Source organism: Megascapheus bottae, chromosome 5 (assembly GCF_031878675.1).
Source record: "Megascapheus bottae isolate mThoBot1 chromosome 5, mThoBot2.hap1, whole genome shotgun sequence".
NCBI classification, from domain to species: Eukaryota; Metazoa; Chordata; class Mammalia; order Rodentia; family Geomyidae; genus Megascapheus; species Megascapheus bottae.
The window spans coordinates 62,249,446-62,264,566 of record NC_143513.1 but is presented as its reverse complement, the minus strand read 5'-3'; the positions used below and the strand labels follow the sequence as shown (position 1 = coordinate 62,264,566).

The 15,121-nt window shown below is 35.9% G+C and overlaps 1 protein-coding gene across 2 annotated transcripts in view; it reads right to left on the bottom strand.

Moving 5' to 3' along the window:
- Kcnd2 (potassium voltage-gated channel subfamily D member 2) overlaps window positions 1–15,121 on the bottom strand; it is a 479,662-nt gene that overhangs the window by 10,028 nt on the left and 454,513 nt on the right. For both annotated transcript variants that reach the window (XM_090333204.1, XM_090333205.1), the window contains exon 3: window positions 8,243–8,405. In XM_090333204.1, the coding sequence (XP_090189330.1) occupies window positions 8,243–8,405 (163 nt within the window). The remainder of the gene's footprint in view (window positions 1–8,242; window positions 8,406–15,121) is intronic.

Below are 15,121 nucleotides of genomic sequence, written 5' to 3'. Positions count from 1 at the left end.
CTTTGTAGTTACTTTGGATTATGTATGTGCTTTAAAAATTACTCCAACCCACATGCCCATCAGTAGCTGAATGGACTAAGAAAATGTGGCATATATACACTATGGAATTATATGCTTCCAGAAGAAAAGGACATCGTCCCATTTGCAAGGAAATGGAAAGACTTGGAAACAGTCATTTCAACTGACATAAACCAGACCCTCAAAACATAAACTGTATTGTTGCCCTCATTTGTAATAATTAATATATGGCTAGAATAGTACTAGCAGAGTTTCACAATAACTTAATAGTGATGTGCACAAACCTATATAAGATGATGCTAATTGAAATGAGCCTCAAGATATGGAAACAAGAGGATTTTCCTTGTTTTTGTTGATTTTAATACACCATATAAAGCTATTTCTTTTTTTCTTTTAAGTATTCCTCCTTTGGTTTATCCCCTGTAGTCACTGTATTTGATTTTGGTATCCTGTGTCTTGTATATACATTTGGAAAAGGGAAAGAGAGCAATAAAGTGGGGAGATAAAGAACAAAGGCAAAACCAATACAACAGCAATACTCCCAAGACAATATGTTGGAAATAAACCAAACAACTGGGGAGAGGGAGGGAGAAGATAAGGGGTAGGAGAGAAAGTGGGAGACATGTACTCACTATCTCATGTATGCAACTGTAATCCTTCTGTATATTGCCTTGACAATAAAATTTAATTTAAAAAAAGCTCAGTGCCCAGCACCAGTAAAACAAAACAAAACATTAGTTGTTCCCAGATGTATTTTTTTTCTGGACTTTCCGTACGTAATCACTGGTGAAGTACGTTCCATTTCCTCACTGTTCTGGTCTTCTAATGAGTAGTATTTGTTTACTTTTGCTTATTTTTTAATGTAGTGCCTGGGAATTTTGTTCTTCACACAAAATGTGAGGGAAATGGTGGCTCATGTCTGTAATTCCATCTGCTCACTGGAAATATCTGGAAGATTGTAGTTCAATCCAGTTTCTCCAGACTAAGTCCCATTTGCACAGTCAAGCTGGGCATAGTGGTTTTTTTTTTTTTGTAAATCAAGCTGCCTAGGAGGCATACATAGAACAATTGCTGACTAGAAGCAGCCTCCCGTAGAGTAGAAGAAAGATACTGTCAGACCCATATAGCAAAAACAATCCGTTGCAGAAAGAACAACATTGGAGAATTATCAATACCAAACTTTAGTCTCTATTAGCTTGGTATTGGCACAAGAACAGGCCTGTGAACCAATGGAATAGAACTAAAGACTCGGAAATCGACCTGCAGGCTTAGGGCCACCTAATTTTTAATAAGGGAGCCAAAAAAATAGGATGGAAGAAAAACAGCCTCTTCAACAAGTGGTGCTGGCAGAACTGGCTAAGCACCGGCAGAAAACTAAAGTTGGATCCTTTTATGTCACCCTGCACCAGGATTAATTCCAAATGGATCAAAGACCTTAAGGTAAAAGCAGATAGCATGAAAACTTTGCAGGAAGAAATAGGAGATACACTAGGTCTTCTTAGCACAGATTGAAACTTTCTTAATAAAGACCCAGAAACACAACAAATTAAAGAAAGTTTGGACAAATGGGGCTGCATTAAACTGCAGAGTTTTGGTATGGCAAAGGACATAGCTAGTAGGTTAAATAGAAAGCCCTTAGAGTGGGAGAAGATCTTCACTAGCCATATAACAGACAAGGGCCTCAGATCCAAAATATATCTACAGCTAAAAAAATATTGAATCTCCAAAACAAATCTTTAAAGAAACAACCATCCCATTAAAAGGTGAGCTAAAGACTTAGAGACTTCTATGAAGAGGAAATAAGAATGGCCTATAGACACATGAAGTAAAGCTCTACATCTCTGGCCATAAAAGAAAGTTAAATCAAAACAACATTGCAATTCTACCTAACTCTAGTTAGAATAGCCATTATCATGAAATCTAATAACAGATGCTGGTGGGGATGTGGCCAGGAGGGTGCTACTACACTGTTGGTGGGAGTGTAAATTCATTCAACCACTGTGGAAAGCATTATGATGACTCATTAAAAGACTAAACATAGAGCTCCCATGTGACCCAGCAATTCCACTCCTTGGCATTTACCCAAATGTCCAGAAACAAGGACATACTAAATCCACTAGCATAATGTTGTTCATTGCAGCACTATTTACCATAGCAAAGATATGGAACCAACCCAGATCCCCCTCAAGCATGATTGGATCAACAAGATGTGGTATTTATACACAATGGAATTGTATGCTGCCATCAGAAAGAATGACATCGCCTCATTTGTAAGGAAATGAAAAGACTTGGAAAAAATATTAAGTGAAGTAAGCCCAACTCAAGGGAACAAAGGCTCAGTGGTTTCCCTCATTTGTAAAATTAGTACACATCTAGGACTCTCCTAGCAGAGGATTACAATAGCTCAAAATCTAGGTACATAAGGTCATATAGGATGAGTTTAACTAAAATGAACTATAGGAGATGGAAACAAGAGCTTTATCTTGTGTGATTGTTGTTCTTAATGTATTATGTTACTTCTCCTTTCTTTTATTTGTCCTTATGGTTAATCTCATATTATTGTATCTGACTTTGTTACTTGGTATATTGTATATACATTTATATGGTTATTTGAAATAGAAAAGGGAAGGGGGAAAACAAGATGATTGGAAGGGAGTGGGGGCAAAAACATGAGAAGGGGTATCAATGTGTGAGAATCAATGCACCTACGACCTGATGTATGTAACTTTAACCCATCTATACATTATCCTGACAATAAAAAGAAAGATATTGTCAGCAAAACAAAACAAAATAAAACAAAAATAGCCAGAGACAGTCCATTGTCAAGAGTTCTAACACGTCGAAAAACAACAGCAATAAGCACATTTTAATTTTAATGCCTTAAATTTTCCGTAAGTTCAGATTTTGCCCAATTCTCTTATCTAAACAAGGTTTCCTCAAAGTTAGCTGAATAATACATACACTCCAGATCAACCAGTATGACAACCAGCTGGCTCTGGGATGGAGAAGTCTGAACTGTGAAACCTGTCTCTTTGCTTTGGATTCTGCAGAGCACATCTCAGGATGCCAGAGGAGACAGTATACTAATACAATGTTAATTTGACATGGGACACCTTCGACTGTGAAGCCTTCAGAAATGGAAAAATTCATTTTTAAAGCAGAAACTTTGCTTTTCAATTCCACCAAATAACACCATATAACTTTCTCCTGTATTATTCTCTGTATCTGATCACCATGGCCACAATGATTTCTGGATATGACAAGTATTTTCTAAATGAGAAATGAGGTTGATGGAGGAAAAGTTATTGGACTACCTTGTAAGCAATAATTTTGGAAGATAAAAGTATGCTAGGCAGCCTGCTTACTGGAGTCCAGAAGGCTTCTCTTTTTAGTAATCAGATAATTTCTTATTTGGCAAAGATTGCCCTCTATACTCCTTGGACCATGTGCTGTAGAATTTCACTTCCCATTATTTCTTTCATTTTAATGTTTAGTAAAACGCTTCATGTGGATTTAGCATACTAAGCATAATCACCTTTTAAAATTATAAAGAGCTTATTGAAATCTTTCTACTTCCACAGAAGCAAAACAAGTTAGTGTGAAACAAAAATAGAAGAGTGGAGAGTAGACAATGGGCTCCTGTGTTAATATGAGGACCATGTACTGGGCACAAACAGAATGGAGTTTTGAGACAATGGCACAAAGGAATCAGCAGCAAGAATTCTCTAAGTAGGGAAAGATAAAAAATGTAAAAGTATCAGCCAAAATCATGCTCCCCAGTATACACACATCCATAATTTTAAGTGCTAAAGCTTGAATCCAGGTCTCATTCATTCCCTTTTTTAAAATTCCTGGGGAAAATTTTTCTCTATTCCAATAATGGATCTGCTGTCAAGATGACTAAGACTTGTTTATACACATATTAGTTACAGAAGTAAACAAATAATAAGGCAGAAGATTTTATTCCAGGCATTACATTCTTTCCAGAGAAGGAGCACATGATGAAAGTTTCTACTTAATTGGGCTCTGGAGGCTCACTTCTGAAATCCTAGCTGGTCAGGAGGCTAATTTCCAAGGACTGTGGTTCAAAACCTGAAAACTAGAAGTTAAGGCTGTGGCTTAAAGTGGTAGAGCACTAGTATTGAGTGATAAAACTCAGGGACAGCTTCCCAGCTTCTGAGTATAAGCTCCAGGACCTACTAAAAAACAAAAATATTCTACTTGATATTATGAGAGAAACTGATGGTGTCTATAATACCCAGAAAATCTTCATGAAAAGCATGTCATTCTATCATATTCTTCAACCTTGAACAAGTACATTTACTAAGTGGCAAGTTGGTACAATAGGTAGTGTGGTGATAGAGTAGAACTCTAAGGATAGAGGTGATTTAGTGGTGCTGAAACTTAGAGTACATTTATAACCTACATATACAAACATGGGCTGTAACAAGTAGTTATTAAACTAGAGATAACTTTAAAAAGTGTTTTTCACAGGCAGGATAGGAATTGGCTGTTTTGTTTTCTTTAATAGTAGATAATTTTTAGAAAAGATTATTTTCTGACTTTAGCAAGAAGTTATCTCTTGTATTTTCATTAATCAAGAATTAAGTTAAAGAGGTTGGCATTGCTGAATGTACTAGGCAATGGTTCTTTACATGTACATAAACCAAGGGTTGTGGTATCATCTGGGAGCTTGTTAGAAATACATGTCTTTCTGGGCATGTTAGAGAACACTATTGTCTTTGGGAGGCCAAGGTAGTGGTCTACATCTTGCCTCACACAAATGCAGACTTTAGTTTCTACGAATACTAGAACTGAATACTTTGACCTGGATAAAAGTATAAGGCCTAATCTGAAAAATAATCTAAAGGCAAAACAAATTGGACATGATTTAAAAATATTGAGTAAGGAAGACAGAATATTTGTGAGGGAGAAAGAGCCTAGCAGAAGGAAATTATCCCTGATAATGGTGATAATGAGAATTTTCTCAACTGCAATTTACATATAATTCATGGTTGGCTTGGGTTTGGAGTTAGTAATGGCACTAAACAGCTAAAAAATCTGACAAAGAAAAAGTTTCATAATATTACTTTAATTGGTCAGCTTTGGGGATTTTTTTTTACCGAGCTTTTACTAAGTACATTGCTTGATTGTGTATGCTGGTTGTGTTTGCATAACTTGGATATTTATAAAATTATCCAGGTCCAGATAAATGTAAACCATCTTAGCCTAATGGATGGTTAGTCTCAGTTTTTTTTCCTCCTACAAAACAGGAAACATCTTTTGGTTACTTATTTTGTTCCTTAGCTATGATTTTTCTTGCAGGATTATATCTGTTTATTGGTAACAGACTATTTCCTGGCCATACTGTATTAGGATATTATACTTTGCTTTATTAAGTCATTTTTAGTAGTCACATGAAAATTTCATTGCATTATTGCAACAATTTAGAAAATAGACAATATTGTGAAAACAATAAGCAAGACACGAGGCAGGATGATCTAGAGTTAGAGACCAGGATAGGCTCCATAGAGAGAGCCCATCTTGGAAAGGAAATAAAAGGATCCAAAACTTGCAGAAACAAATTTTTTAATTAGTGTGGGGGGATGAATGGGTGTGAGACAGTGTCTGTCCTGGGGCTTGAATGCCAGGCATGGCCACTTGAGCTTGTTTTCTCAAGCCTAGTGCTACACTACTTGAGCCACAGCTCTACTTTTGATTGTTTTGATATTTGAAGACTAATCTCCAAATAACTGCCAGACCTAACTTTGAATTGCCATCCTCAGAGCTCAGTCTCCTGAGTAGATAGAATTACTGGCATGAGTATGTGAGGTGCTTGGCACAATTAGGGTATCATATCATTAATTTATTTTTGCTTTGTAAAAATACTTAGAACAAAAGTTCTAAAATATTCTAAAGTTTTCCTCAATTTTGCTCAAGACAAACTGCCAAAAATATATTAAAAAATCAGATTTGTGCTTCCTAGAGTTTTCATAGAAAAGTTTGTATATAAGTAGGGATTTCTAGGATGAAGATGGTATGAACGAAGTGGTTTTTGGAGGGTATTTGTTGTTTATGGAAGGATTGCACTATGCAGACATAGTCAAGAGGTGATGCACAGCGGTCCCTTTTGGAAGGTCTGAGTTCTTCCAGCTCTGCTTGACAAGGGCATGTCCTACAGATTACGATTGGCCAGGGTGGTTTGCTAACACTCACTGTCAATTAGATCATCGATCAGCAGTCCTCTGCATAATGTTAGTGGTAATAGTTTATATTTCTAGCAGTAATAATTAAAAGAGAAATAACTGTACTAAGATGGTGGACAATAAGGCAAAGCTGAAAGGGGGAGCCTCTGTGAGAGAAAGAGGTTTCTTTACTGACAATAGACATCAAATTAATTCTCTGCAAAATGTGCAATGTGAGCATATAATCAACTTGAATTTTCCCAAGCATTGCTTTGTGAGATTTTATACCTGACTGAAGATGCTAACATTCCTCAGAAGCCTATTGAAAAATCCACTCTGGCAATCCCTACAAAGCTGTTAATGAAATGCAACAAAATCTCCCAAGATATTTGATAGTTATAACATTGCTCAGGTTATACATTCATTTAAAGCATAATTACTAATGGCTTTTGGATATTTTTGAAAAAATCTGCAAAGGATAAATATCTGACTATACTGAAGAAAGAACACAAAAACTGCAGAAGAAATTTCTTGTTTGTTATCATTATCATTATCACTATTTTACTAGTATACTCTACCACTTGAGATATGTCTCCAGCCCAGCTTTTTGCCTATTATTTTGGAAGTGTACTTTCATGACCTTTTCTGCCAAAGTTGGTTTCAAACCAAGCCTTTGGATCTTAGTTTCCTGAGTGGTTAGGATTATAGATGTGAGCCACAAAGTTCCCAGCTTGTAAGACTGTTTTTAAACACAAAGGACTCTGTCTCTGAAGATAACTATTTTGACAAAAATAATGAAGAAAGTGAGCCAATGTTTAGCCAATTTTTCAATTGTAGTGTTTCACTGTTTGATTAAGTTTCAGTTTCTAAGTCTGATTCACCAAATTTTAGCACAAAGAGTTTTCAATAGGAAAGGGTAAGGGTTATAAAAAAATGCCAAAATGTATGTCAGGTAGTTTGATTAATTTACACAGAACATATGATATCTATAGCTCATGTAAAGCTTTATTTCCTTCCCTGTTCTAGCCCAGACTGGCTTGGGCTAGATGATGGCTTTCCAGTTTATTAGATATGCAACTTGAGAATGGGTCAATTGTTAGGTCCTTTATGATTCTGTTCTGTCTAATGGGAAGAATAATGGTATCTAATTCCAAAAGCTGTTGTGAAGAGTATATGAATTATTTTTTGAAAAAAGAAAACATTGCACTAATACCCAACACATAGTGAGACAGCAGGAAATAAAGAATATGTTAATATCATGTTTATAGATTTACATACACTTGAATACAATCTTAAATCTTACTATTTTCATCATTTTACAGATGGGTGTTCACTGTGCTTGCTCTTAGAGCGATAAATTAATTGGCAACAACTCCAGAGAAACAGAAAACTGCTGAGTAAAGAAAGTAAAAGCCAGTCATAAATGATCAAATATTCTTTCCTTCCTTCCAGTGTCAACCAAGCAAAATGTCTGTGATCTATTTAATGGAGCTCTCTTTTATTGGAACCAGTTTGACGCCTTGAGTCTTGACAGACAGAAACTAAGTGAATGAAATTGGTAAGTGGGATATTCATATTTGCAAAGAGTCTGTATTTGCACTTACTGCTGTTTCTGGTGTTCTTCACAAATTGTTGCTGCTTCATATTTTTTTTTCCTCTGGCCCTATTGTAACCTCCTCCCTCATCCTCCACTACACACACAGAAGATAGACACAGCTACATGACTTGCTTAGGGTCGTGCAACAGAGGTGGCAGTGCTCAAGTCCACATCCAGGGTAATACTACTGGGAGGAAGCTTGCGTTTCCTGTGTCCTTTTGTCATGTGGAAGTATACTGTGAAGACTGATGTTTCCCTTCTGGACCTGTCATGATCCTGTGAGATGTTTGAGAAAGAGGTCTGTATTTTAAGTCAAGGAAGTGTTCAATGTCTTTTTATGGTCTAGGGCGATCTCACATTGCACAACCAGGATGGGAATTCAAATTTCAGTGTAAGAGGCAGGAGACAGGAAGTCATGGTTTTCAGGGAGCAGAACATGTACCTTTTGAGCCCTTCGTTTGTCTGCACGTTGATTTTGGTGGTAGATGCGACTGAAATTGGACACTATCACTGGAACAGGAAGAGCAATGACCAACACACCACTCAGTGAGCAGATGGAACCGAATATCTTCCCCGCTATGGTTTTTGGCACCATGTCACCATACCTGTGTTAAAGAAAAACAGACATATTGATTTCAGTCACAAAAAGACTCCTAATTGTTTAAATAGTGTTTTGCTTCAGATAAAATGGTATGTATATATGCATATATATACACACATATACATATATGCATATATATCTATATATGATATATGATGTATATGTGCAGTTTATGGATATGAAAATTGCCTTTTAAATTTATAGAAGCTGACTATAGCATAAAGAAATCAAGCAATATTTTGAGCCAGATGATGTAATGATAGCATTTCAATTTATCTTTTAAATAATGTAGTATAATTCTTTGCATTTATTTCATAGTCAATATTTCTGCATTGAATTTATAGTCTAGATAATACATTTTTCCATTTAATTATTCTCAACACTGAAATATAAGTACAAAAGTAGGACATCACATTCCTTCTGTCTGATATAATCTCTTAAAAAACAAGGCTTTCAAGGTCCCCATTAACTTTCACTTTTGAAGTTTAATGGCCATTTCTTCATGCTAACCTTACTCAATGTCTCTTTTGTGTTTGAGTAGTTGGTTGCTAGTCTGTCCTTGAAACAGTTTTTGTTCTTGCCTTCAGAGCTAAAGTTTTATTTTATTCATCCTCCTATCTCATTGACTCCCATTTCTCCTTCCTTTTTTGTCTCTCTTTTATCTTTGTCTAATTTCTAAATCTTGGAGGGATCTAGGTTTTAGTTACTGAGTCCTCTTGGCTTCTCCATGTAATTCTATGAGTCCATTGAGTCCCATAACTTAAAACTGTCTCAATAGCTAATCCCCTAAATTACATTGATAACCCTGGTATCTTTCTCCTTCCTGAAAGTCACACTCTTCAGTGTTCTGGTCTGATTATATCCACACCTAGATGTTTGAGACCTGAGAAAACTTTAAGTTGTCTAAAATCTTTTATTTCCTTTGCTTCACTACCCCCTCTCAAATCTGGTTTTCCACAGTTGGGTAACATGGAACTATGATTCCTCAAGTTGTTTATGTCAAATTTGAATACATACTCATGTTTTTCTTGAGCTGAGAATATAGAATTAATTAAAATAAAATATCCACATTTTCCACTCTACAACTCTTACCAACATGGAAGCAGAATTAGGGTTGCAAAATTGGAAATTAGTTTCAAATTTGTTCATCCTCTTCAAATAACTTGAACTAAAATACATTCAAACTGGCAACTTTTGCTTCCAAAGAATGACATAATTTAGTTCCTGTTTCTGCTTCCTAGCATGGCAAGCCTGCAGCCTCCTGTTCAGTGATCACACTCACTGTCAGAGCTTCCACTGTGCACAGATCCCAGATCATCATTAGTGAGCATTTAAATGTCTACATCTCAGAATTTATCTTCCAGTCACCTTTTTTCAGAAATTGTTTACTATAAATACAGGGGTTAAAGTTACATAAGTAAGGTATTGAGTATATTCACTTTTGAACAGTGTCACCCCTCACTCATTTTCTCCCAGTTTTCTTTCATAACTGATCTCTAGTCCCCCAAGTTGTTTAGTTCATTTTCAACATAGTGTCTAATGAGTATCACTGCTTAATTCGTTCATCCTTTCCCCACCATTTCTGTGCTTGTCCTTCTCCTCCTCAAATCAATAAACTTATATACAAGACACAAGGTAAAGAAATATGAAACAATGACAAAAGGGAGAAAATAGAAAAAAAACACATAAGAGTAATCTTATTCTGTTGCTTAATCATAATCTATAACAAGTTATCATTTGATTATCTTCATGCTTATCTATGCATATTTCTGATAAATTTATCTATTCAGTCTTCATTTTCCATATTGAAAAATAGCATGATAAAGTAGGAACTATTCTACTGTGTATATCACTAGCATAAAACAGGTTCACAGCCTTTTAGCTAAGCGAATGAATTCTTCTCATCCTAACTGAGACAGCATTCATTTCCTAAGGAAGCGAGCAAGAAGGAAGGTTTGATTTATATTTTGATGGTAGCCTAGGAAATGATCACCTCTATTAATACAATTTTTATGTCAACACAGAGATGGAGGTCCCAGAAATTGACCAAGGGAACTGTGGTGAGAAAGACAAGCTGTGACACTGAGCAGAGATGCATTTGATATCCCTATCAGTTGCTGTGATCCTCTGCTTCCAAGAATACTTACATATCCTAATCTAAGAACTGAAATATTGTGCCATATAAATCAAGAAATTATTGTGCAATCAACTTGGGAGGCTGTTTAATAATCTAAAGATAATGTTAATTGGGGAAATAGTTAAAGCTAAAACAAACAAATGAACAGACTAGAAGGTGAGTAAAAGAGATTTGTGGGTATACTTATTAAAGAGATGTGTCAGTGGACTTAGAAAATAAGCTGCCCTTTCTACAGTGCTCTGAACTGAGCCAGTTTCAATACTAGCATAGTTCACATTGAGGTCCTGGCTGGGTTTTATAGGTCTCTTCTTTCCCTTTCTTTGGTTGTGCTACAAGCTTACATAATATGTGCACACATACACACATACACACACACACACACAAATATAATGAAAGGGATTTGATTTTAATGAGTACCAGTTAAAATTTAAGAAGTGTCTCCTGAAAGAGAAAGTTAATGAAACTCAATTGTTATTGTGGACAGAAAGGAACTACGTAATTAAAGAAAGCCTTTAAAAACATAACCATGTAAAACACCTAAATGAATCATCACCTAGTCTCCCTGTCCAAGAGATTTAAAAACTTATCTTTAAGTGGCAGTACAACACAATATGTTAATTTATTAGTATAATACATCTTGATCAATGTCACATCTCTCCTAACCCTACCCTTCCCCTCGAATTACCTAGATTCACTTTTGTATATGTGCACTAAATATCATGTCTATATTTACCTGCCTTGCTGCTCTAAGAGATTTAAAATATGTACTTAAGATTTTTAGATTTTTTTCTTGGTGTAGTATGTCATAAAACAGGCAAGTGCAAAACACTTGAAAATATTACAGTAAATTGAGAAAGTCAGAAGATGAACCAAGTTGCTAAAAGGCAAAAAAAATTCACTATAGAATAATCCATGAGAGCAAAATCACAACAAATAATTTAGGGAGTGTTATTGCCCCAAAGTATACTAATATCCAAGAAATGAAATTACATTGACTTACTTCTATCTTCTTTGTTTTGAAATCCAACATTCACAGTTCACAAACTATAGGTAAAGCATTTGAGATATACTGAAATTTGAGATGCACTAAACTGTACTAAAATGACCAAGATGGGAAGGGGCAGAAGAAGCAAGGGCTTATGGCTCATCTAAATTTTTTCACACGGAAACAGAGAAAGAGCTTTCCCATGTTATAGCTAATTATGATGGTCCCCAAGGCTCTGCTGTTGTGAGTGATAGCAGCAAGAGATGGTAACAGAGCTCAAGGAAAGAGACCACACAATATGCAATGTGATCCAGATTGCCTAGTGATTGCAGATGCAAAGATAACCTGCCCTTTCACTGATTCCCAAGGAACATCAATCATTGCCTCTGTCTCCATGCCTGTGAGTGGTGAGTATAGATGATCCTTTCTGCTCTTCTTGGGCTCCTTTGACTTTTTGAGATGGGACTACTGTTAATGTCTTTAAGTTTTCAGCATGATTTGCTACTTTGAATTGGACGATAGTAAAAAATACACAAGGCCGATTCATACCTGTTTTTGCAATGTCCATTGGGTGTCTTTTCTGCTTTAGGAATGACTTGGAAAGATAGAAATACAGTAATTTTTGTGTGCAAACTATTATTTGGACACAGAACCTACTGGGGCAGGGAAACAACTCTCTAGGAGTAGCAGCTGCTTTCCTTTGGTCTGGAAAGGATCTTTTAACTAGTATTCAAACTCACAGCAAGAAGCAAACAGCATTATGCATCTCAGGAAGTATATCCTTCTGAAGCAGTGAAAGACAGGCTTAGAACAGGGAGCTTTATAATGAAAGCTTATTGTGGCTAAATGACCAATTAAAATTTAAAACATGTCAAAAATACTGCCATCTTTTAATATTGATTTTAGCCTAGCTGACTTACCTGTTGATATTTTATTCTTTGCATTCCATAAAATACCCTTCATTTCCCCCAAATTTTCTTTCTTCAATTTATGTTAATCCCACTAGTAACATATATACCATTATTTTTGTTTCTTTTCAGGATTTATTATGATGTTTACAGCATTCTACACTGAAGAAAACCAATAAACCAAACACAGATCTCAAAATAGCCAAATCTAAAAAATTGAAAACAGAGAATAACATAAAAATAGCAATCTGACAGTTTTATATAAGAAAGCAACTTGAAGCCGGGCACAATGGCTCATGCCTATAATCCTAGCTACTCACGATGCTGAGATCTGAGGATCAAGGTTCAAAGCCAGCCCAGGCACAAAAGGACCTGAGACTCTTATCTAAAATTAACCTCTAGAAAATGAGAAATTGAGAAGTGGGGCTTGGCTCAAGAGTCGGGCGGTAGCCTTGACCTGAAGAACCCAGGGACAGTGCCCAGGCCAACCTCAAGCCCCATGACCCACACACACAAAAAAGCAACGTGAACATTGTTAATTGAAAGATTATTACAATATTTCTACTTCCCATACCTCTTCTAAATCTTGCCTTTTTTCCTACATTCACCAAGCTAAGAGAGCCACAGTAGGCAATTTCTGCTCATTTCCAAACGAGATACCTGCTAACTAATTGTTTCTTTCCAGCTTTACATTAGTTAAAGCACAACACACATGTGTCATTCACAAAGGATGTTAATTTAAATTTGCGCATGGCTCAGATATTTTTGGCTAAAATGTCCTATATTAAATATCATATTGGTTGGAGGGACATCTAAAGGGCAGAAGGTAACTGATTTTGGATTATTAAAGATATCAGCCTCATATATCCAAATGTTCCCAAATTATGGTACGGAGCTACTTACTCAATGTCAAAAACATGGTATAATTTTCCTAATGTAGAAAAAACCACTTGTGACGGTATGTCACATCTACCTATGTATCATCTATCCACATTTTCAACTTATAGTGTTGTATTCCATAGGCAAGAAATGTGTCTAATTTTTATTTATTTATTTATTTTTTAACTTTTTTTTGCCAGTCCTGGGCTTGGGCTCAGAGCCTGAGCACTGACCTTGGGCTTTCTCAAGGCGAGAGCTCTACCACTTGAGCCACATTACCACTTCTGGCTTTTTTCTATGTATGTGGTACTGAGGAATCAAACCTGGGGCTTTGTGAATGCTAGGCAAGCACTCTACCACTAGGCCAAACTCCCAGACCTGTGTCTACTTTTTAAACATAATACATTATTCAATGCAATTTTATCAAATAAATTTTATCAATATTTACCCAGTATTCTACTTGAAATTTTTCCAGAAATAACATAACTAGAGTGTGGTCAGATCTCAAACAGAGAATGGTTTCCAAGAGTGTGAACTCAGTACTTTTAGATGCCTAGTTCTTTTCCTATGGAGTTTTTCCTTTTTATTTGAAAAATATACATGTCGATTGTTCTGAAAGATGTTGTGTAGGGTAAACTTCCCAATATGAAGCATCACTCCCCATGTGGGAAACTACTTTTTATGGAGATTGGGAGAAACAAAACTCATGGCTTTTTATAAACTATTGTGAAAGTAGACAGAATTGTCATAGAAGAAAAAATAAAATACTTAAGTTCAAATAAGTCCCATGAATAGGATAATGGAACTCTCCCTCTCATTTTCCACAGTGAAACACTGAAAATTTCCAGGCATAAGAAATAGAATTATTGGATTATTTGCTGGCATGAAGAAGTTCATTATATCCTGTATGTGGTGTGAGTCTGGTGATTGGCTCATTAATTTTATCTCAATTACTATAGTAGTAAAACAAACAAACACCCCACAAATTCATATGAAAGACAAATCAGTATTTGGAGATTTTTTAAATAGGCAAATTAAAAAATGTTAGATGGTGTTAGAAGTTGAATATGGTGGCTTACTACTGTACCAATAGCTCTAAGAGGCAAAAGCATAAATATCATGATAGTGAGTTCTAGGTCAACCTGACTACACAGTGAGACTCAGCCTTGGAAATAAACAAAGAACACAAAAAGTTAGAGGAAATTAAGCAATATATTTAACATAGGTTTAACATCTAAGATTACTAGTGGAAGTTGTAACTGAGTAATTGTTGGTTTATTTATGTGCTTCATTGATTTTGTGTTTGCATTTTGTTGACCTTAGTGCTAGATTAAGGAATCTGTGGAATCATTTTTCTGATCTGGAAGCCGGATCACTTCTTAAAGATTAATTTTTTGCCCTTAGGTTCTCAGTAGCCATGTAATGCATGGATTTTCTGCCATTGGCTTAGTATTCCAGAAGGATCGTAGTGATGGATAATTTTCATAGTAACTGCAATGTTTGCCTTTTTAAAGTGTTGCTGTGTCACACCTGCTTGCCGTACATGTTGTTTGCCAGAGGGGCCCTGTATTACGTATACATTGCAATGATTTCTCTTTGACATTTACAAATCAATGTTTGCCTAAAATGCTCTGATTTTGTCTCTCCTCTTGCCACATGAACAGCCCTAATACTATTCTAGTCCTGTTGAACAGCTTGAGAAATTTTCAGCCAAAGTATGAACTAACATAACATTCCCTTAAAAGTGGATTTAATAGGCCGGGAGTTTGGCCTAGTGGTAGAGTGCTTGCCTAGCATGTATGAAGACCTGG